General features: G+C 36.1%; 3 protein-coding genes across 3 annotated transcripts; 1 reads left to right on the forward strand and 2 right to left on the reverse strand.

Moving 5' to 3' along the window:
* The first annotated feature begins 417 nt into the window (after positions 1-417).
* Positions 418-4,413, forward strand: LOC110904867 (60S ribosomal protein L2, mitochondrial). Its single transcript, XM_022150745.2, has 2 exons — positions 418-672; positions 3,221-4,413. Exons 1-2 carry the CDS (start codon positions 564-566, stop codon positions 4,168-4,170), a joined length of 1,059 nt encoding a protein of 352 aa, XP_022006437.1. The 5' UTR covers positions 418-563; the 3' UTR covers positions 4,171-4,413.
* Positions 4,414-12,145: 7,732 nt separating this feature from the next.
* On the reverse strand, positions 12,146-13,267 carry LOC110907808 (F-box/kelch-repeat protein At3g23880-like). The gene has a single exon (XM_022152734.1). It carries the CDS (start codon positions 13,265-13,267, stop codon positions 12,146-12,148), a length of 1,122 nt encoding a protein of 373 aa, XP_022008426.1.
* A 3,880-nt stretch (positions 13,268-17,147) lies between these two features.
* Positions 17,148-18,742, reverse strand: LOC110904866 (histone H2A). Its single transcript, XM_022150744.2, has 2 exons — positions 18,471-18,742; positions 17,148-17,555 (listed from the first exon to the last, which is right to left on the reverse strand). The coding sequence occupies exons 1-2, from the start codon at positions 18,678-18,680 to the stop codon at positions 17,310-17,312; spliced, it is 456 nt and encodes a 151-aa protein (XP_022006436.1). The 5' UTR covers positions 18,681-18,742; the 3' UTR covers positions 17,148-17,309.
* Positions 18,743-25,211: the final 6,469 nt, after the last annotated feature.

The following is a 25,211-nucleotide window of genomic DNA, read 5'->3' on the forward strand; positions in this document are numbered from 1 at the left end:
TTTAAAACACGACCATTGACAAAATTGCCCCTACTCATTTAAAACAATCAATTAATTAAACTCAAATATTACAAGATTGCCATTGATTTAATCTCAACCCTTAAACACACCAATCGGATGGACCAGATCGCTTCCTAGACTTTCTAGGAAAAACACACTTTCCGTGCGAACCCTACTCTCTATATATAATTCCTTCCAATTATTACTTAAAAAATGGGTAAATGAGAGGTTAAAACTTGTCTACTTTGAAAAACTACATATAAAATTGTGTATGTATATATATAACTAAAAATTACATCTAAAAATCTCAATCCGACTAATCCCTATTAATCCCGATTAATCACTAGTCGGTACCTCATCGCCCAACTAGCGCCTAGCGATTCTTACAACACCGGTCGAAACTCGAAAGTTGTAATGTGGAATGGATCGGAACCTGTAGGGAGTAAATAGTAAAATACGAGAAGTTAAGGGTGAACAATGGCAACTTGTTGTTAATAACAGAATGTGCTTTAACAACAAAACCCTAAAATCGTAGCTCCGAATCCCCATCTGTGAATCAAAAAATGTTTTCTTCATCATCATCACCACTTCGACGGCTTGTTAATGGATCATCTTCGTTAATTACTTCAAGGATTACCATCTCGCAGATGAGATCCAAGCACACTATCAGCCGTAAGTTTTCATATTCAACTTTTTATTCGAATTTTATGATGTTTTATTATTATTATTGTGAAATGATTTTGATAGAAGAAATTCATTTGAAATCTGACATCAATTTCCTGATGTAAATCTGTATTGATTAATGTAGTAGACACATTTGTATTATTTGTAACAAGGTATTATTGTAATTTTAGACTATCAATTTAGGTTTAAAGTTTGAAACCTAAATTTGTAGAACCCTTATAAATAGACTGATTTTTTCCTTTTTGAAAATGAACAAATAGTTTAGATGCCTGATTGTGTATTCTTGTGTTGATTTTTAGGAAAAGAAGTTTCTAGTTACATTTGTATTGGCTTGGTTTAAAAAAGTGTGTGGCGATACAATGCATTTTGATTTCTAAAGCCGATGCGTGATGCACGATGCGCGAAGTGTGTGCCTCACGTATACGTTGGTAATTAAAAAATATATTTATGGGTAATTTTATCTTAACTTGTTAACTTTTTATACACTAATATATAAAATATTCTCATCATCTCTAGTTAGATTTGTTCAATCGATAGTCTAGTTTGTTCAAATGCTCAAACCCATTGCTCGATTGATGGTTAGGTTTGTTCAGTTAAATTTGAAAAACTCTTGACTCATGGCCAATTTGTTAAATACATTAGGCGCCATAGCAGACCACATCATATGATGCGCGCATCATGGAATCTTGGTTTTAAAAAGCGAGAGGCGCACAAAAGCAACGAGGTCTAAAACCGAGGCGCAAAGCGCAAAAGTGGCGGGCTTTTCGTACCCGAGGCGCAAGCTAATTATATATATTTTTTATATATCCCATAGGTTTTTAGCTTTCCCTACCCAAAATATAGCTACAAGTAAGGTTTTTTTATGATTTTAGCTGCATGTACAAGCCAAAAAAACCAAGGTACAACAGTTAGATGCATAAAAACGCCTCAGGTACAAGAAGTGGGCGCCTCAGGCCAAAAAAGCCCAGAAAAATCCCAAAAAAACGCGTCTTTTAGGGCTTCTTGTAATTACTCTAGGCACTCAGCGAAAAAGCCCCAGGGTGTGAGCCTTGTTGTGCCTCGCGCTTTTTAAAACCAAGCATGGAATCGCATCACGCGATGAGATCTCATGACCGCATCATGTGATGAGCGCATTTAAAGCTAAGAGTATTGGCTTTTGATTTCGTTGTGAACTAATGAAGTTAGCAATGCACATGGAAGAAGTAAGAACTATATCTGACATTAAAAATTGAAATGAAGAATGCTGAGGGATGTGCGCTAAGGAACAGAATAACTTATTAAATGCATTAACGGTTTATTTTTAAAACAAACTTCATTGGTGACTTGTAGTCTTTCAACCAATATGTAGTTTTCTGTCACCAATTTGTACCGTCTCGTCACCAGTTTAATCACATTGAAACACAAATGTGGGCTCTTCATCATCTGGGTCACTGGTTTTAAATATAACATTATTATAGGGGCGGCTCAACCATTTTGGAGGCCTAAAGTGAATTGTAAATTCGAGCCTTTTTTTCTGAATTTCATTGTTATAAACCCTCCTCTTTTATACGGGTTTGAGACCGACAATAGTAAACTAAAAAAACTATTGTTTGGTCATTGGTGGAGTGATAAATAGTTATTATTTTACTAGTTATAGTTGGCCTTTTTTTGATTTTTCTCTTTGTAGTTGGCAACACAGTGAAGCATAGTTATTAAAGGCGTTAAGCGCACTCAAGGCGCATAGGTCTCGCCTGTGGTCTAGTCGCAAGTCGCAAAAAAAGCGCGGGCCTGAGAAAAAAAAAGCGCACAACAAAAAAACTTAAAATATTTTTAATAATAGAAAGTTAATACTATTCTTCAAATAAAATAAAACTAAAGCTATTATATAACATTTTATATCGTCTATTTAGTACCAAAAGTTATAAATGCTTGTTTATAAGTGTAGAAAAATAGTTTTCGTTAGATAAAAGTAGGAAATCTAGCTGGAATCTTGCCAGAATTTAAAGAATTTGGCCAGAAACTCTCCAGAATCTAGGAATCTCACTGGAATATGCGCATGAACCATCACTTGGAGAATTAAAGTGCAATTGCCTTGACTTAAGGCACAATCGCCTCGCCTTGCTAGGAAATTGGGACTAGGCGCAATAGGCGATGGCTTTTAACAACTATGCAGTGAAGAACTAAATTCGCTGTATTTTGCCACATCTGTTGAGAAATAGTGGAAAATATAACATACCTACCGCAGGATAATAAGTTACATCAAACTCTCAAAGTCATGGGATATGTTTATAGATAACAAAATAATATATTCAGTAACTTAGAAAAAGGTTATCCTATTTAAATCAATGATATCATCTGGGCCACAGAATTACAAGACAAGTAATACATGACATATGCATTTAGAGATAGACAATATATCAACCTACAAAATCATCACACATAGTATTCTTACCAAGTTTAAAGCCATTGTAAATCTATAGTACTAAACTTTTTATACTTTAGTCATGTTAAATCTATTGTTTTTAGCATAATAATACTTAAGATTTTATTTCTACAGGTGCGCATAATGTCAGCTCTGAGAGACCGCTTAGACAATTCGTCACTGGTAAAAGCAAATCTGCCGGTAGAAATTCCGCAGGTCGTATAACAATTTGGCACCGAGGTGGTGGAGCAAAAAGGTTACAAAGAACAGTTGATCTAAAAAGAAACACTTCATCTGTCGGGGTTGTCGAACGAATTGAATACGACCCAAATCGCACTTCTCGTATTGCTGTAGTCCGATGGGTGGAGGGTGCAGAGATTGACCGCCACAAGAAAGTCAACACCGTTGAAGACCTTGCACCACCCACCCGTAAGTTCACACCTACCATGACAGTTCAAGGTCAATTCGCATTCTCTTCTCTACCTGCGATGCAAGAAGAAAGAAAGGTTGTTCCTTTTGGGCCTAAAACCGATCATGTCTATGTTGGGCTTCCTAACGGGTCAAAAAGCCCGTTTACTAGTAAAACCACACCCATAGGAACCCAAATGACGAACGTGCGGGATGTATTTTTATCTGCGTTTTCTTCTTCAAAAGTTGATAAAACGTCTTATTCCTTTGTGAACACTTTGGGCTTACCGAGAATGGCAGTAGCAGGAGCAAGGCCTGAATTCTTTGTTCCGAGATCGAAAGATGATGTTAACGATAACGAAAGTCTGTCACTTAACGAGATCAAAAAGTGGGACAAGGATAGCGTCTCGTGGGCCCATAAGATGAAGCATAAAGCAGCGGTTTCTTGGCAGAGTGTTAGGGGACATGCGAAGTCAGGTCTTATTGAACTAGCGGGACAAAAGGGGTCGAAATTGAACTCGAAAACGATAGACAAACAGAAAAGAGATGGGAAGTTGACTGAAGATTTTGCGCCTGTAAGTTATATATTAGCCACCCAGAAAATGGAAGCTGGGAAGATGGTGATGAATCGTGATTCGTCTAAACGTGCAAATGATGAATTGCTTAATAGATATTGATAATGAAGACAGGTTATGTTTCAAATATGTTGAACTTTGTTGTGATGAGTCAGCTTCATAGATTCAAGATAAATTCTGCTTTAGTATTTTGTAGTACTTTTTATGAGCATTACATGCTTTTTTTTAGTTTTCTGAAATGTTTTGGGTGTGCCCAAGTAGGTATAATGCACAACAATGATCTTATCTGTTGGCAAAATCTTTGTTGAACTATCTTTTGGTTATAAAGGACTAATCTTTTGTTTAGTGAAATGCTATTGATAATACATTCTAAACTTCTATATAACAATTAACGTAGGCTCTTGGGAACAGTATTATCATTGGACAAATATAGACTACTAATTACGGTTGTGCCATCTGCTGTAAAAGGAAGAGAGAGAGACTAACATAGAAATGGGAGTTAATAGAGAGAGTACCGAGTACGATAAAGAGAGAGAGTTAGGGGCCGGCCAGGCGGCCACCAATCCTTACGGCATATTCACGACGGTGTCGGTTCGGTGGTGCAAGCAATAGTGGTTCTATTCCTATGGTCTAGGTGGTGTACGAGGTCAACCGGCGGCGGCGGTTCTTACGGCGGTGTGACGAATAGGGACTTTAATCCCGGGTTCGAACCTGACGGGGTGCGAGGGTTTACGGATTCCGTCCGGTTTCCGCGCATCAGGGGGGCACGGTCTCATGGCGGTCGAGGAGTCGTCCTTGGACATAGCCTTAAGCAGGGCACACGTGAGATTCTGTCATTCAAAAAAAAAGTTGCGTGTATACAATGTTTTAAAAATTGGTTTTTAAACGGTACCGGGTAAGGCTCAGAAATAGTTCAACCGGTTGTATTGGGTTTTGCCTGGCGGTAATACCAGGTTGAGCAGTTAACCCTATAATTCCACAATAATACAACTTCAACTCAAAAAATAATCTAAAAGTACACGATTCCATAACTATGAAAAAAAATCCAAAAAACACTCCAAAAGTACTCGATTTGAACTTGGAACACAACAATGGAATGTTGGTTCAGTTCTGTTTATACATGAAGGAAAACATGAAAACATACCTGATTGCATCAGCACAAGCCAGCAGAGAATCCAGATGGAGATGTAGCAACAGTGTTTGACATAGTTGTCAGTTTGGTCTGGTTCCTCCTTAGGGTGCAATCTAATGATGGTGATGAAGAAACCGAATAAGGGAGTTCGGTTATGGAGATGGAGGTCGATTTGATGTTATGAGTAATTAGGTTATGAGTCTAACCCTAGAACCTCAAAATAAGTCTCCTTATATATGCACCCAGGAGGAAACCCTAATTAGTTAATAATGGTAATAAGGCCCATCAACAATTACCAACTAATTATTTAATGGATTGTTATATATTTTGATCCATATAATGTAAATGATTATAATGGCCATATATAAATAAATATATTATTTATTTATTCTTACATTCTCCCACTTGGCCGAGTAATCATTTACTATGAGTATTAGATAAGCCTGATCAGGAGTTAACACTCATTTTAGCCTTAAACAAGTACTATAGCAGAAAAATACAGCCGTTGAATCATTATGCAACTCAGGACCCCCATTAATCATACTATAGCCTTAATTTAAAACCTAATCGTTATGATCAAAATACGCGTAAGCCCTTTGTTTGATTTGTAACTATATTTGTCTATATGCCATTATGCTAGCTTGACATATTCTTAGAGACATACAAAATCAAACTGATGAGGAAAATTAACTAATACTTAGTCATTCATAGTACGATATGCAATTGCGCACGACTATTAATTAATACCCGTCTATGAGCTCTCTTAATAAGACTTATGGGTAATAGCCCTTCAGTTATAGGATCCTTAAGCATATCATGAATGTATTCGATACAAAACTTAGTTTCCTCAATTCGTTCATAAACGAATAATTAATTGCGTATCGAAACTTAATGCAGCACCTCTTGAACTGTTACTGTTCAAGGAGTAATGGTAGCTGACTTTATCACACTAATTCTTCAAAACATTAATTATATGGAGTTAATAAACTTACGAGTCCACTGATAAATTTCCAACAACATTTAGTGACTATATTATGTCGTTATAACTTACGTTGTTGATATTAGTGCATTATGACTCTTCCATGAGATAGTTTTGTCTGCTGACATAAAGATATACCCGAAACTACATTTTGTCATCTTTGAATATCTCAAAGTTAGAGTAATAAACCGGTTTTAATTCTCACTTCTTCTTTAAATTGTAGTCTCTCGTTTCTTTTAAAGATATTGTAATACTCAATTAGATGCTACACATTAATCTAGACATATCTAGTGTGTTGCAATGTGAGTAATATCTAAACGAGTATAGACTTAAACTTACATAAGGCTTCCAATTAATGAAGCATAAGGAAATAATCTCATTTATCCTATTATCCTCTAAAGGAGAGCAAAATTGTTTGTTACATGTGTGAGGACCCATTTAAGGTTAAATTTATGGAACGGAACTAATATCCCATTGGGTCTATCTCAGTATGTTATGATATCAATCACGTAAGAGATATCTCTGAGATTTATTATATCAAAGTTTGTGTTAACAATGCTTTGACTTATGTAACATATACTTGTCAAAAGAATATCATCTATATAGACAAGTTTATCTTAGTTGCTCCCACTCATCTTGAGGTAGGTACATTAATCCACTTGATTCTTGATGAAAATAATTACGTTAGCTTTTCATCATATTATGATGTTTGCATTAACCCATACATGGATTTTATTGGCTTACAAATAAAGTGTTCTTTAACCTTCAGTTTGGAACTTTCAGGTTGTTTTATGAACATGTAAATATGCCAGCCATTTGTTAGGGAAAATCGTTTTAATGTTCATCTAATGTAGCTTAAAACTATTATAAGCTACTAAAACAGTGATGATCCTTAAAGAAATCTTTTGTTAGATATGTAATAAAGATTCTTTAATAATTTATCTCTTCCTGAGTACAACCTTTGACAACCAATCATGCCTCTTTGTGTCTTAACGCTTATATTAGGATTTGATTTAGTTATGAACACTCTTAGGTGATTCAATCAAATCCCAAACGTTATAAGAACACATAAAATCAGTTTTACTAGAAAACAGTTTTATTTCATTCAGAGGATTGATTGACACTAATGGCTTAATTTTAAGAGATGAGATCAGTAAACTTTTCCAAAATCCATTTCAACTTCAATTAGGGAGGTTATGTAATCATCAAAGTTAGTATGTTTTTAAACCTAGATGACCTCCTGAGTTGATTATTGGGTTTGTTAGAAGTTTCAGTTTTATGGATTAGCTCTTTGTTAGGTTGCTATCATTTTCATTCTAAGTTTATAAGAGTTGGTGCAGTATGGTGTACAAGAGGTGTAATCGGAGTTAAATTCGGAGTGAAATTTAATGACACTCTTCCCCCCGCCTCTTGTATTCCTTGCAAGTCATTATAAGGACTTTGACTGCTCCCACTGACCTTAGAAATCTTTAGGAACTCAGCATGCTTAGGGTCAACATGTAATGACCAACAAATTCTAATAGAGAAACAAGTTAATGACGTTAGTCGTTGTAGTTTCTCTTGTTGAGGATTATGTTATTTTAGGTAAGAAATCTAAGTGCGCACACAATTAGGCAACAATGAAACTTTTGTAAGAGTAGCATTAGATTTAAGGAGATAAGGTTTGATAGAACAGTGTCGTGATGGAGCGATGTCTTGTACAAGAGGTGTAAATTTAAAATTTTCACTCCCCACCTCTTGCAACTATTGCAAGTTATTATTAAGACACTTAATGCTCCCACTGATCTTTAATATCTCTAGAATGCTACAAGAGAAGTTTCAATGAGCTACGTGACGTGGGAACCTATCACATATACGTTAGACTTTATTTGATTTCTTTAATGTCCAGATATCATAAGAAACTTTAGGGACATATTTAATAGAAATCTGATTAACTACATATATGAATAGAGTTCTTCTAAGACCGTGGGCCATATGCGACAAAATTTAGATACAAGTTGATAGTCTTTCAAATGATAAATGAATTATGTCTGAATATTCCATTTGGAATAAGTTCCACGAATGTCAATGAATGACTTATGATGGACCCATGCTTATTCCTTAAGCCAAGTCATATTTTAGGGCTTTAACGTCATGATTTAAAATCACTTAAAATGAGATTAGATGAAAAAATCATCCTCATTAACCATGTTATGATTTCTCATGAATTTTGGTTCTAATGGATGAAATTTATAAGTCTCATTTTCCTTTTGTCAAATTCTCATTTGCATGATGACAAAAGTTGTGAAAAGTAAGGCATCATCTAGTTTCATCTTAGTAATGTTTCTATCCAGATATTTAGAACAAATAAAATGAGAGTTTACAGTAAGTGTGACTTTATGTTGACTATGCAAACCTCACAATCTTCATATCTTTGCTTAATTATGATACTATATTCTGATTAATCAGAATATATCAGGTATCGAAAAGCGTTGTTTGAAGACTGCTTATTATGGCTCTTATAGCCTTAACATTTAATTTTTGTCACTAACTCTCGTGTTAGTTATTTGTCGAGTTCTGGTAAGGAAACGTATGGAACTAGAGTCAACTAATCATGTGTTAATTGGAATATTAAAAATTATCAGACTTAAATATCATTAGGAAGTTACTATCTAATTAATTTATCCAACTGTTCTTTAGAATAATGGATAGTCTCGTTGCTTATGCCTAGTCTAATGACATAATAATGCAGTGAGATTTTTCCCTTGAAGAACCTTAACGTTGGGATTAGCACTTATAATTTGTCTATGGACCTTAGAACAATCCTCTCTTAAGGTTTTAGTGGTTGTAAGGTGAATAACATCTTATTTTCCAGTTTCAAACATTTATTTCTTTGTACATATGTTGCTTATCAACACACTCATTATACTTTGGTACTTTTGAGTGTTATAGCTGATTTATAATGCATCAAATTGTACAAATGAAAACTTAGTATGTAATGTACTGGAAAATGTACTTATTTCCATGCGTAAGCCCTTAACTTTATGGGTCATGGTATTGTACATTATAATATATTCACATATACCACTTAACCTTATAATTTATAATTTTAAATGAAGACATGCACCTTAGGAGTTCTAGTGATTATTCCACATATAAGAGATTAGCCTTAGGAAAATCTTAATCTGGAATAACTTTAGTGATAGCATTATGTTAGAGAGTTCTTGATTATCATAAGAGACATCATGTTCGATTTGTCCTGATCATCATGCTCTAATTTTCTTCTTTATAATCTTTATCAGAAGAGAGCAATAGGATTATCGTGTCTTAAGAAATAATCAAGGATTTAATTTAAGAGCTAATTCCAATAGAAACTTTAAATAAAACAAACATTTTGGGTTTAGGAATTAGAGTGGATGAGATATATGTAGAAGTAAATTATAGTGAGTAAAATTATGGGTACTTAAAAAAAACAGACGAAATGATCATAAAAATTAATTAAGGATCATTAATATAAGGATCATTGTGTGAAGAGGTTGTGATATGTCTATTATTAACATCAAAATAATAGACTTATTTAAAATTCTACTTAAACGAAGACAAATCAGCTTTGGCCAGAAGTGTAATCATTTAAGCATGTGTGCAAAGTAATCGTGACAAATCAGCTTTGGCCAGAAATGAGACAATCACTTTAGTTATGCACTTGTCAAGCATGCTAAACATAAATGAATTAAATCAGCTTTGGCCAGAATTAAGACATTTCACGTTTGTAATGCATACTCAACATAGCTTTTATAATACTTGAACAATAAATAGATGCATCAAATCAGCTTTGGCCAGAAGTGATACATCAAAAGCTCATTCAAGTTAAGCCATTTTGGTTTTGTAAATCATTCTTTTATCCTCATTAATTAACTAAATAATTACAAAAACCAATCATTTAATAGCAAACCACCCGTTAGCGCGGATCGAACTACGGTCTCGACTAATGACGTTATGGTTGCGAGTCGCAACTACGGTCTCGACTAATGACGTTATGGTTGCGAGTCGCAACTACGGTCTCGACTAATGACGTTATGGTTGCGAGTCGCAACCTCATGGTCTCGAGCAGCAACCTCATGGTCTCGAGTAGCAACCTCATGGTTGCGAGTAGCAACCTCATGGTCTCGAGTAGCAACCTCATGGTTGCGAGTAGCAACCTCATGGTCTCGAGTAGCAACCTCATGGTTGCGAGTAGCAACCTCGTCAACAGCTGTTAATTGTGATATCATAACCGAAAATTCGAAATCTAAGGGATTTTATGATAGTGTTTCCTGTTTTAATAAAGATTTAATTTTATCAAATATTTCAAAATCATAATCTGTTTATCTAATAACAGTTTTTCGAAATCTTTAGAGGACAAAACAGATCAAAAACAGGAAAAACACTTAATAATCCAAATCATATTCCAAAACATAATAGAATTTTCGAATTTTCTAAGAACAAGTGATGAACCCTAAAAAAGTAAAACATAAAATTCTGGAACCCGAAACCTGAAAATTAATAATTTTCTAAACAGATTTCGGCTAAAACATAAACCAGTTAATTTCGAATAAACATATGATTAAGCTTTTATCCGAAAACTATGATCTCGAGTGGACAAGGCCGACTCGAAACCGGCTGTTATGATTCATAAGGTTTCAAAATTCCGTTTTCCAAGTTTCAATCCCAGAATTATGGATACGAAAACAGAACTGACTAATCAACATATGCTCTGATACCACATGTTGGTTCAGTTCTGTTTATACATGAAGGAAAACATGAAAACATACCTGATTGCATCAGCACAAGCCAGCAGAGAATCCAGATGGAGATGTAGCAACAGTGTTTGACATAGTTGTCAGTTTGGTCTGGTTCCTCCTTAGGGTGCAATCTAATGATGGTGATGAAGAAACCGAATAAGGGAGTTCGGTTATGGAGATGGAGGTCGATTTGATGTTATGAGTAATTAGGTTATGAGTCTAACCCTAGAACCTCAAAATAAGTCTCCTTATATATGCACCCAGGAGGAAACCCTAATTAGTTAATAATGGTAATAAGGCCCATCAACAATTACCAACTAATTATTTAATGGATTGTTATATATTTTGATCCATATAATGTAAATGATTATAATGGCCATATATAAATAAATATATTATTTATTTATTCTTACATGGAATGTACAGACACCTCAATGTGAAGCCTGTAACTGTTTGCGACAAGCGATCAATGATCGTTAGGTTTTTTTCACCATTTACCGAAAAATCTCGGAATTATCGGGATTTTATTAAAAAATAATTTTTAAAAATCAAATTTGTAGATTAAGAAAACCGGTTCAACGGTTTGAACCGGTATTACCGGATTTGGTGCCGACACATAACATTTATCGTTTGCTAGTTTAACCGGCCCTTATTTTGCCCGGCTCGAGGTCGGAGACCAATGTCATCGGCCGGTATGAACTGATATTTAAAACATTGCTTGTATATACCGGAGAATAACTGGCCCAAGTTCAAATCATCTGGGATATTAGAAAGATTAAAACTTAAAAGTTTGACTGTGGAAGTCAAAGTTGACATTAATTAGCACATATCACATATATCAGGTTCATGATGCTGACACATGGTTTCTATGGATCAACCAAAGAGGTGGACAAGCGGATCACTTTCTGAAAGTGCAGCTGAGCCCAAATCCATTGTTTCTTCTGTGTAATGTGATGTTAGCGGCCAGCTCGATGATGCGACTAACCGCTTGTAGATAGATTATCGTCTTAACCGAGTTGAACAGTAAGAGCATTCAAAAAACAAACTACCATAAAACAAAATTCGTGGAGATTTTTTCATTCCAATCTTACATACTAAAATTCATGGATATTTTTTTTACAAGGTAAATAGACATTCTACTTATAAGCAAATCAATAACTGAAATTCAGTACATTGTGAAACCAAATCATCTTGAAATTTGTGGCTTTACACTTCATTATAAACCGTAAGATTTTGTTGATCAAGCAGAAGTAGTGTTTCCTCGTAGGAATGCACGTAAAACGAAAACCCTTCTCCATCAATCCCAAGATTACTTATGTGTTTCGAGCAGGGATCGTAACCAAACAATTGTCCACGTTCATCATCCATAATTTCGATTATAGCTTCACTAGTCATCCTAAATCCCCTAGCCAAAACCATTGATTCAAATGGTGTGTTAACACTAACATTGAATAGCTTTGTAAATGTTTTCGGATCACCATCCTCCATCATCCACACACCCCATACTGTGTCGTTAGGCCCTACATCACGCTCAAGCACAACAAGAGACTCCCTTAGCTTAGACATGGCTAACTTTAACTCACACACGTGGGCTAAACTATTCGTGAACTTTACTTCTCTAAACTCTTCACTCGTCATATCAAACGAGATTATCAGATTACAAGACGTAAACCCACCAACCATAGTTATCTTATCAGTAGCAAGCCAATAAAGCAACCCATCCACCACTTGTTGTTGTAAATCGGAATCGGAAAATTGAACCGATTCACGGGGGAGATTGTTACAACTTCTCCAAACCCCGGTGTTCAACGTAAAAATATGAGCATCCCAACTATTATCATGTAAAATCTTGACAATCTTAGGGTCATTGGTTGTTGGACACACACCAAAACCTAAAACAGTTCCCTGTACCCAATATGGCAGAACAACAGCCACAGCCTTTCTAATAGAAAGGTTCCAAAGAACAACTGCTTCAGTATCGGAAATGGCGTCATCACTGTCATCTTCATAATCACCAAACAAACACAACAAGCCATGAGAGCAGCCGATTATTCCAGGGTTTTGAAGCAATAGAGGAATAGTGTGGGAAACTTTCTTTTGGGGAAATGTTTCATCGTCAGCAATTGAAACATATTTTCGTTCAGAATCAACAAGAGCTTCATAACTTACGAGTAGATGTTGCTTGTGGCCTTGATAGTGTTTGATAAAATCAGCACTATCGATGAGAGACTTCCATGCTTTGGAGACTGTTCGGCATTGAATCAGTGATCTGATAGGAAGCCATTTCATGATGTTTAGTTGGAGTTCAAGAGGTAAGTTGTCTGACATTTTGATTTTGCATGAAGGTATGAATTTCTAGGGTTTTTGAGGGAAGATTTGGGGATACAAGGTGCAGCCAGCAAACGACGCCGTAGTGTATAAAATTATACCAACAATCTATGTGGGTGTTGGCTGTTGCTATATTGAATTGTTGAGTTGCTACAAAATTGTTTAATGGAAAATTACATTTTAAGTCACTATGTTTTAAGGATTTTAAATACCTCGTTCTAAAAGTAAAAGAGTAAATTACTTTTTGAGTCCCTGTGTTTTGGTGGTTTTAACTAGTTGAGTCCAAAATCAAAAAGTTTAACGACCTGAGTCCCTATAAGCATTTTCCTTAACCATTTGAGTCCAATTTTCTAACACCATCCATTTTTTCTGTTAGTTTTCTATTGAAAGACTAAAATGCCCCCCATCTTCTTCAGTACCTTTACAAAAACCTAAAACCCCCTCTGTTGCAACTCAGGCGTTATACATTCTCTGTTTTCTCTCGAGTACACACCGGTGACCGGAGATCGGAGCTTTGCAACTTCATTATCTCTTCCTTATCTCTTCCTCTTTCTTCATTATCTCTCTCTCTGAGATCAGCAACTTCATCTTTACACTCTCTCTCTATAAACACCACCAACAACCATACACCACCATCACCACAATAATCCACCACCATACACCGCCTCTGGCCCCGCCTCCGTCGTCACCATCAGATCCGCCACCACCATTCCACTGCCGAAAACACCACCAACATTAAAACCCCAACACCACCATCCCACTGCTGCCACCTCCGAACACCACACCATCCCCTCGCCGCCACTCCACCGTGAAGATTTGAAGCTTAAACCTACACCACCGCCGCCTTACTACTGCAGATTCCCCACCATCCCCTTGAAAGTTGATCAATTTCCGTTTCAATTCCTCCCAAAACTCCCAAACAAAGATGGGGGTTCCAGTTCGAACAGCAACAGGGACGATGGGTGTCGATAATCTGAGCGAGAAAGCAGCAAAGATGAGAGAATCACTGAAGCAGAGTCAAACAATCACAGAAAATATGGTTTATATTTTGGGTTCTTTTGATCACCGTTTATCTGCTCTTGAAACCGTCATGCGACCCACTCAGGTTTCTGATCTGTTCTTTAATCTAGGATAATTATGCTTGAATTTGAGGTGATTTGAAGTTGTTTGTGTTGGGAATTTTGGATTTGAAGTTGGGTACATCTCCAGTGAATGTGAAATGTCTGTGCGTGGGTATAAGAATATATATAATTTATTTTATATATAATATTAAAATATTTATGCATTAAAGACTTGTTCTTTATACTCTTGTGCATATAAAACTTGTACTTTGTGTGTAAATGACCAAATTACCCTTGCAGTTAACAAACTTGATGGATGGAGTTAGAAAATTGGACTCAAATGGTTAAGGAAAATGCTTATAGGGACTCAGGTCGTTAAACTTTTTGATTTTGGACTCAACTAGTTAAAACCACCAAAACACAGGGACTCAAAAAGTAATTTACCCAAAGTAAAATGTTTAACGCCCTGAGTTCTTACAGTCATTTTCCTTAAACATTTGAGTCCAAAATGTTTAAAGAATTGACGAAAATACCCCTCACGTGGATTGCACGTGGGGGGGATTTAACGGCCCATTTAACAAACGTCACAAAATTGAACTCAAATGGTTAAGGAAAATGGTTGTGGGGACTCAGAGCGTTAAATATTTGTTTTTGGACTCAAGTAGTTAAAACCCCTAAAACACAGAAACTCAAAACGTAATTTTCCCATTGTTTAATCAAATAAAAAATTTTGGTTTGTTGGGCCACCACCTCAAGTATGATCGAATAATGTTTCATAATAATTAGCGGGTAACACCCGTGTTTCGCATCAGGACAGACCGATGGACCAACTATCCAAATTCACTACACGCATGACCGGCACCGGTTTTGCCGGTTGAGTAGGAGTACGTGAGAGCCATTCTGGACGTGCCCCGACCCCCTAAAGAGATATATCTTATCATATGCTATGAATGCGATTAGAGCATTTTTAGCATAAACAAGGATTCCATAAATTCTCCAAGTTCAATACTCTTTTGAGATTCGCCAACACTTTGTTGCGACACTATAGGTAAATATCAGGTTATTCGTTTACAAAAAAGATGCTAGATCATAAGAAATATTTAATCAATAAGGTGGTGGTCCCTTAGCAAAAGTAAAACCTTTAAACACTACGTTTCCACATAAAAAAATATTGAACGACAAATTTCATTAGAAAAACCCAACTAGCAAGGCGCTAGAAAGCCAAAAAACAACAAGACAAAATGAAAATTACACCAGTGTTTCCAAACGTTAGTTTTTAAAAAGAATCTATATTTAATCCAAAGAAACTCAAGGGACCTCATGCCTTCAACAATCTTAGAGCACACGGGCCACTACGTTATTGTATCACGAAATAACAATATAACGCGTTATACAATAACAATTCCCACCGCCGCCATAAACATTAACGCGTTAATGTATCACGAAATCCGATTTTCGTTATTTTTTCAACGCGTGATGATTTATTTTGTGAGGGTATTTGTTGGTTGGAGGAAATTGTTGGGTGTGGTGGTGAGTGATGACCACCCCCACTAAGACCACCCGTAGTGGGGCGTGATTTTAAAAAAAAAATTGAAAAATAACGCCCCAAAACGCCCCCACTACCATTACATAGGGCGTTATTTTCTATTTTTTTTTTTGAAAAAAAGGTGCTCCGGCGTTTTAATTAAAACGCTCAAAACTTGTTTGCTTTACCTGACATGTTTGACTAAGGGGGCATTTACTTGCTTTTCTTTTTGACAAGTGTATGTATCTGACATTAATTTGACAAGTGTAAAGTATCTTTTTTTTAATCCTTTTTAATGATTGGAAGGGGCGTTATTGGAATAATGTCCCACTACACCACTTTTTGCTATAATGCCCCATGCTGACTGGGATGACACGTGTCGGATAATGCCCCATGGTGGGGGCATTATAAGTTGTTACCACTACACATGGTCTAAAAAGGTTGTGAGTGATGAAAAAATGATTGATGACATGGCGGAACTTGATTGGTGCTTGTGAGTGATAGAAACTATCACTAGTGAACCACCCCTCCTGCCCTTAGATGCAAAGAATCGGTTTGTTGGAGAAGATAATATCATTTCAAGCCCCACAAATCACCAACAAGCAATCATATTCATAACTATCCGTGAAGAGATTTTTGCTTCACCCAGACGAGATGAAAAGTTTTCTGAATACAGAAGATCCCGAAAGAAAAGGCAAAAATCTACAGAATGCCACACCAATCACTAATGATTTACCAAACCAAATTGACGTGAACGTTTTGTTTAGTGAAGGCTGTGAGGGTTGGTAAACGCTCCATCTCAGCTTCCCACGCAAAGATGTTTACTTGTTTGAGGATCCAGTTGTTCCAAATCATGACGAACAGAACATTTACCGTCAATGCATCATATAAAACAATCTTCATCAAAGCAACAGAGATGGTACCTGAGGCACCACCAAATCGCCAATGCATTTACTTTAATTTTGATGCTATAGAATAATCAATTTTGTGTATACACGACACCAATTGATATAAAGCTTTGGTTCGCCCAATACAAGAACTACAGCCGAGGCTAAAGCCGTGGACTAGGCCCCCATGAGAGCCCTGCTTAAGGCTAAAGCCGTGGACTAGGCCCCCATGAGAGCCCTCTGATCGACTAATGTACTCCTTTCCCCATGCCTTCCCTGTGAATGATTGACCTTCGGATTCAAATAATACCACGTCGCATAATGTAATGCATTTTGGGGAGCTTTAATTATAGAGTAAAATTAAAAAATCATATTTAAACATTTGAGCAAATAATGTAGCCCAAAAGGATAGATACTTAACAATTTTCATTTCATAAAAAGAGAGATTCTTTTTCTTCATACTAGAATTGTACCATAAACAAACCAGTTTACAATCATCCTTCTAAAGCACAACCTAAATCTCATATCCAACTACACCATCATACAAATGTAATCACAAACAACATCATCTAAGTAGCCTTCTTAGGTGATTTTGTCGATTTTGATGGCGACTTAGGTTCCTTAGTAGCCTTATCATGAGCCTTCTTCGGCAAGAGAACCGGGTTGATATTTGGAAGAACACCTCCATGAGCAATTGTCACGCCGGATAAAAGCTTTCCAAGCTCATCGTCATTTCGAACAGCCAACAATACATGCCTTGGTATGATTCGGTTCTTCTTGTTATCTCTTGCAGCATTTCCAGCCAACTCCAAAACCTAATTACCAATCCAAACCACAAGTAAATCTCAAGTTCATCATTATCATGTTGATTCAATAACCTAAGAGTTGTATCAATTTTTAACTAAAATTGATAGCAATTATATATCATTGGCTTTAGATTCCAAACATCAACATGTTCAAAGTTACGTAAACAAAGTTTAACCTAATGTAATGCCGATTCAACCGCATTTTGTCAAAAATCACAAGTAAATAAGAGAATCTCAAATTCAACAGCAATTATATAATCATTTCGCAATCAACTGAATGATTCGTCCAATATCACAAGTAATCAGGTAAAACTCAAATTAAACAATGATTAGGTAATCATAAAGCTAATATCTCGTAAAATAACCTACAATTAGCAGCAATTGTAGATCACTAGATAGAGATTCCGAACAATAATGAGAACGTTACATAAACGCAGTTTAACCTAATGTATTGTCCAATTCAACATTTCAGCCACATTTTTGCACAATCTAGTAAACAATTAAATGATTGAACAGGTAAATCTCAGATTCAACAATGATTATAATCATATAACTATCATCTCGCCTATCAACCTACAATCAACAACAATTATAGATCACTAGATTCAGAGTTCTAACATCATATACAACAAATATACGTAAACGGAGTTTAACCTAATGCATCTGCTGATTCAACAACGATTCAGCAACAGATTCACACAAATCTAGCAAACAGATTCACAATCAATTGAATTATTCGTCCGAAATCACACATAAGTAACCAATAAATCTCATATTCAACAACAATTACTTAACCAACAGCAATGTTTCGTATATTGACATACAATTAGCAATTATATATCACCAGATTCAACAACATTTTCTCAAAAGTCTAGCAAACAGATACGCAATCAATTAAATTAAACCTAAATTCTGAAAAATTACCTCAGCAGCAAGGTACTCTAGAACGGCAGCGAGGTAAACCGGAGCACCGGTACCGACGCGCTTAGCGTACCGGCCTACTTTCAGGTACCGGCCGATTCTACCGACGGGGAACTGGAGACCGGCTTTGATGGACCGGGTGACCGGTTTCTTTTTCGGACCGCCGGCCTTTCTTCCTGCGGCTCCTTTTTTCGACTTTCCAGCGGCTTCCATGGCAATTGGTGTAGAGAGAGATAGAGATGTGAGATGAGAGAGAGTAATAAAAGAGAGCGTGATGATAGGAAAATGGTGAGGGCTAATTTATACGGTTTTCTTTGTTGATGATCCAAATGGTTTTTGTGTTGTTGATGTATCTGCCGTTGGATTGGGGGTAAATGATGGGCGGTCACGATTGGCGATCCGTGTGATGGCGCTTTAGCCAATAAGGTGAAGCATCTGTTATTTGATATAACTAGTGTTTATTCACCGCGCGTTGCGGCGGTTTGATTCGGTTGATTCCGCTGCAACGGATGTGTTAAAATTTGTAAGTTTCTGACGCTAATAAAATTAAACATGTCAAACAATAAAGGCGGAAAATTGAAAAGGCGAAAAGAATTTTACAAAACATAAAAGCTTTCTATAATTTATATTGATAAGTAAGTTAATGTAGTTTTCTTATCATATGATTAAATATGAAGAATATCTCTATAAAAAAAGAAACGATTAAATCTAGAGAATATTTCTATAAAAAAAAGAAACAGTTTTAATGATGTATAAGCGTAAATTAAATATATATTCTGAAAATAAAAAAAAAAATATTGGATTGAAATGAAATGAAAACAATACAGTTGAACATTTTTACTTAACCTTTTACTTGATAAAAAATGTAAAAATGTGTGCATATATGCATATGTACACACATTATTAAACTCTATATAAATAATAAATACTCGAAAGTAGTACTTGAAAATAAATCATATGCTTTTTTAAACTATATACAAATTTATAAGTGATGGTTTATTAGTTTGAAGACAATATTAGCAGAGAAGCAAAATTAATTCATGGTCCAATATTCTATGAAAACCCCCACGATGCTTATAATGTTTTACAATTTAATAATAAAATAATAATTAGTATTTATAAATTTTCATTCAATCTATTTTTTAAACATTTACACATCCATTCATTCCTGCATCTCGTTCCTTCAAATCTAATCTTTTTCTCTCTCCACCAAAAGAAAACTACCATTGCCACCACACGAAGATATCACCCATTCACTACTGCACTACATGTATACCACTATCGGCACCTCCCACTTTCTTTGCCACTACAACCACCTCTTCCACCGCTATCACACCCATCTGCCGCCGCCGACAACACCAAGCAAACAAAATTTCAACCCATTCGCATTCGCCACCACTACACCACCGTCTATCCATCTCTCTTCTACTTTCTCTTCTTTCTCTCTCGCTTCTCCATCTTAGTTGCCGCGGTTCTCGTGTCCGTCATTCCGTAATTTAAGCCGAGGTGGCGTGAAAAAATCTCCAATCCTCTCATCTTTTCTCTCGCTCTCTAAAAAACTAACTTTTTCTGTCTCTTAAAAAAACCCAGACCTAGTGGCTAAATAGATCTTAAAAACATTTGTTTTTCCGGCCATAGTTCGATTAACGCTTGAACCATCGGTGTTTCCAGTGGTGTTGTAACCGGAGTGTGTGACAGAAAAATAACATAAAACTTAGACCAGTGGGTAGATGAGCAAAATTTCTTTCTTGATCTTTGTTGATTTTCATGATGAACATGTTGCTCCTATATTAAATGTTCTCTCCATTGCCAATCGGTTGCCACATGGATGTCACCGGAAAAAGGAATCCGGCACTTCTATCTATATCTCTCTACATATATATGTAAAGCTTTGTGTTCTGCAAAGCGTGAAATGAGGTGCCCCTTTTGTAAACAGCTGGAATCTAATAACATGGGATGTAAACACCTGGAATCTCAGAGCTTAGGATACATGACATGTGTTTAGCTTGAAAAGAAAGATTGAAAAAGTTGGTGTCAAAAGTAAAGCTTTACACGTGGAACACACTTGGCCATAAATATCAAATGTGATTATATGATGCATCTATGAAATTGTTGTTGTACTTTTACTTTTACCATTGAGCAAACTTTTTTACTGCATATACTATTCATCAAGGGTCACCAACCATATTTATATAATGTTTTATAAAAAATAATATGGTTTTACTATATGGTTATTTTTAAACGTTTTGATATTTTATAACGGAGTTGTATCAAATTTATATAAAAAATATAACGTTTTATAAGTCGTTACAAAAATTTATATTCCGTCTTTTTATAAAATTTATATCAAAACGTAGATAAAAATAAGCACATCACAAAACCGTATTCATTTTTTAATAAAACATTATATGTCGGAATTTATACAAGAAAAACACAAATTTGAATTTATTAATATCGCATCACTTTGTATAAATAGCAAAAAGTTGGGTGTAAATCTTGTACTTCCATCATCAGCACACACTTTCTCATCATCTTCTCCATCAAGTCACTACTTTTCACCGAGAAATCACCTGATTTGGGCTGTTTTAGGGTGACGTGACCTCGGGTTCTTATGAACACTGAAGTGTGACCTCATCTCACCAAGAACGCTCCGGATCTAAAGGATTTCTACATACTTTTACACCGATTTCGACTAAATGTAAACGCTTAACAACTGATTCAAACTTTTCTTCAACGTATTTCACTTTTTACTCAAAACCGTTAGAATCTGGACTCGTTCAGGCTCTCTACTCATTCTCTAGCGGAGAACCGGTCTGAGAACAGTTTTCCACCGAAGAAGACGATCGATCCACGAGTTGAACATGAAACTCCACCTGGAACAGTTGAGTTTGATCGAATGGGGTGGTTCCCATCCGATCGACTGATCTGGACTTGGTGTGGTTTCCGTTGTTTAAACACGTCGGCATTCCGTCTCCGTTAAACCGCAAAACTTTTTAACTTAACTGATTTTACAAAGTTTCAAACAAAATGGTTGCTCGATTGAATAGCCATCCGATCGGATGCCCATCCGATCGAATGACTATTCGACCAGGCGACTATGCCTTACAAGTTCAACACTTAAACAATTTTACGAAACTTCAAAGAATATCAGCCTTTCAATCGAATAGCCATCCGATCGAATGGCCATCCGTCCGGATGACCATCCGATCGAATGACTTAAATTATACTACAACGAAAACTTCAAAAGTTCAAACATTTTACAAACACACTCCCCCAATCGAATGACCAACCGACCGAATGCTCATCCGTACGGATGGTCATCCGATCGACTCACCATTCATCACTCATCTCACCTAACACACCGTTACACGTTGTTCAACGCTTACACTATCGTTCTCTGGTCAGGCTAATCTCCAAAGTGCTCCCTTCAATCCAAGGCAGTGTTTATTTACTAAACACATACTGTGAGTATACTCGATCCCTTTTGATTAACGCACTTTTAGGTGTTACATACGTTACCTATATCAAATCACATTAACACACAATGCAAACACTTTTAAACGCTAACTGGTGTGTGTAAGGTGTAATATGTTTTTATTAATATTTTAAGCTCATTTTACACATTAGTCAAGTTTTAAATTTATAAAACACGATATTCTGCTAACACTAAACACACACATGGGCAAGTGCACCCATGGTGAGCGTAGTATAGCGTTGGTAAGATACCGAGGTCGTCCAAGGACACAAGAGCTTTTAGTACCGGTTTATCGTCAATGTCTAATCAAACTAATTTTTTTTTTGTAAAAGGTTTTAAGCATGAAAAATAAAAACTAAAATGCTGAAATAAAAATAAAAGTAAAAACATATTGACAAGATGAATCACTTGGATCCGACTCACCTTTAATGTATCATTTGATAATTTATGCACTTTTGCACTTTTTAAGAGATTATATTAGTTATAATAGTAGGCCCCTCTTTTGAAGGTGACGTTACCCTCAACCCAGTGGTTTGAGTCAACAAGGATACAATCCCAAAGGTCGGAATATTTGAAGATAATTAATTAAGTTATTAATGCGAAAAGTGGTAGGCCCCTTTTTTAAAGGTGACGTTACCCTCGGCTAAGTGGTTTGAGTCAGCAGGGATACAATCCCAAGTAGCCGGTTTAATGTATTAATAGTAGTTTACATATGAGAGGATCAAGCCATTCGCACCCCCGCCATCCAATACATATGGGTATTGAAGGAGGTCCTAGTAAGTTTGACCCAGGTCCTTGCAGGATCTATACACTGAACAAGGCAAGAACCTTACTAAACCATTCCTTTAACCCCCGACCAGGTAGCCAACATATCTTTATATAGACCGTAGAGATATGAATGGTGAAAATCTTTTACTTTATATAGACAATAAAGTAATGCCAAGACAAATGATAAAGAAGTTTCACCTTCAACATAAGAAACTAGTTATTAAAGTCATTAATACAAAACCAAATAAAAAGTGCGAAAAGATAAAAAATCAAAAGTAATACATTAAATGTTTGTCTTCACCAAGTGATGTAAGAGACTTAGCCAAACATGGCCTTTGATTGATAAGAACTCTTATGATCAATCTTGGATCCCAATACTATTACACACACTCTAAGGTGGTTGATGGATAATGGTGGTGGATGTGGGTGTTGTAGTGGTGGTGGTGTCACACCCCGATTTCCACGTGTCTCACCGGTGGGCCCGGTGGGGGATTACCGTGACGTAGTTGGCAACAATATAGTCAAACCACACAATATATGAATGCACAGCGGAAGCATAAAGATAAATATATTTCAACATTGAATGTAATATCAAAGTATCACCATCGTTGAAATAAAATCCACAGGGGATCAATAATAAGATAAAAATAATTGTTCAACAGACGTAGGCACCTTAAGCTTGCGAGACTCCTTATTGATGCTAAGGAGAAATATCCAGCCAATTACGCTTAGTACCTGCATTTATTTTTTTTTGGGAAAATACGTCAGTTTACACTGGTAAATACATTCAACTGACACTTTTTTTTAAAGGTTTAATAAAAATTGATTTGAATGCACAAGGCACAAACGCTTTATAAATTGGGAGAATTATTTAAATTTATAATCTTGTGAACGAATTACATGTTCCTTATGCGTTCAGTAGCCCGGACGTACCGGGTTAAAGATCAATAGACATACCACATCAACTATTTATGCACTGACGAGTGTACGCCTACACTCCGCGCTTAGGTCGTGACCATTTCGTAAAATGCTGCCAGGGATATCCGGGACATGGTCATTAACCCCCAAAGGCTTTTAAGTAAACCAAACTGTTTAAACAAGCCGATCAAATTATTCAATTAACCACCAAACGATGGAAGATGTAATGCCCGATCAAGCGGTATTTTATATACCGTAACCCAAGCCCGTATAACGGAAAATAAGTTAAAAGTATTTACCTGAGCAAGTATTAATCCTTAATCGAATAAATTGCAAATATCTTTTACTGGTCTCCTATTCTGGAACGAAGGTTTAAAATAACCTATTAGAATCCTAACGGGTCTTTAATTTAGCCTTAGCTTAGACCGGTCAGTTTCAAAGGATAATTACGGTTTAATCGCGTGAAAGGCGAAAACCGGGAATGGAATGTGCTTTGGACCCAACAAGTTTGAAGACTTGTTTTATATGGGTATAATAACCACACTCTGAATTTTGGGGTCAAAACAATAAGGTTTGACCCGTTTCGGCTAGTTTATGTAAACTAGTTACATAAACCGGACCGTGCGCGCAAAAGGCGTAACGGGTAACCGTAAGAGTCCTACACAGGTTTCATAAGTCAATATGCTTTAAAGAGGTTGTGGTATCATTAGGATACCTTCCATAATGCCCGTAACGAGTTTAAATCCATTTTATGCCCCGTAGGGGTATTTCGGTCATTTTAAAGATTAGAAAAGAGGTTTCTGAGTTCTACAGGAAATCTGAGTTTTCCGAACAGTTTATAAAGTTCAAAATACTCTATTTATTATTTAAAATTAGTAGCAACTGGAATCGGGTCAAAAGACCTTGTAGAACTCAAGTTATGTCCGAAAAGGGTATATTCGGTATTTACCGAACCGATGCCATAACCGCAGGTTATGAGCAGGTTAAAAATAATTAAAAATCTTTAAAAATCCCAAAATATTATTTTACATCAGTGTGTAAAAGGTTTGGTGTCGAAATCTGGGTTTAGATAGGCGTTATGCTAATTGCGCCATTTAATTACTAAAGTTTCCGTAATTGCGCTATTTAGCATAACTCCTATTCTGGACCTCGGATTGACGTGAAATTTTAGGGACATGCTTAGAAATCAGTAACTAAGGTTATGGTCCTTTCACATGTCCGAAATTCTCGTTTTAAATTAAAAAGGGCGTTACGGTCAACTTTTAAGCAATTAACGGAAATGTGTAAAAGACTCGGACAAACAACGAACCGGTCACAGAGGGTTATACCATCATGTAACCTGGTCCTAAGAGAGTCCTAAGGCATATCTATATCACACCATAACGGGTCAGAACTGAAGTCAAAGCAAAAGTCAAAGTTTTGCGACTTTCGGTTCCGAACCGGGTCAAAACAGTAAATGGTCAGATCAAACAAGCTTAGATTAGTTAATATACTTATTATCATGTTTTATGTTTTATGAGTGTTAAAACAGGTTACACACCATCTACATTACTGATTATGCATAAAATCGCAAAATAGCATTT

Source organism: Helianthus annuus, chromosome 13, assembly GCF_002127325.2.
Source record: "Helianthus annuus cultivar XRQ/B chromosome 13, HanXRQr2.0-SUNRISE, whole genome shotgun sequence".
NCBI classification, from domain to species: Eukaryota; Viridiplantae; Streptophyta; class Magnoliopsida; order Asterales; family Asteraceae; genus Helianthus; species Helianthus annuus.

Coding starts and splice junctions, on each gene's coding strand:
- LOC110904867 (XM_022150745.2), top strand. CDS start 564: ATGTTTTCTTCATCATCATCACCACTTCGACGGCTTGTTAATGGATCA. Junction 673..3,220: donor ATCCAAGCACACTATCAGCC/GTAAGTTTTCAT, acceptor TTATTTCTACAG/GTGCGCATAATGTCAGCTCT.
- LOC110907808 (XM_022152734.1), bottom strand. CDS start 13,267: ATGTCAGACAACTTACCTCTTGAACTCCAACTAAACATCATGAAATGG.
- LOC110904866 (XM_022150744.2), bottom strand. CDS start 18,680: ATGGAAGCCGCTGGAAAGTCGAAAAAAGGAGCCGCAGGAAGAAAGGCC. Junction 17,556..18,470: donor TAGAGTACCTTGCTGCTGAG/GTAATTTTTCAG, acceptor ATTGGTAATTAG/GTTTTGGAGTTGGCTGGAAA.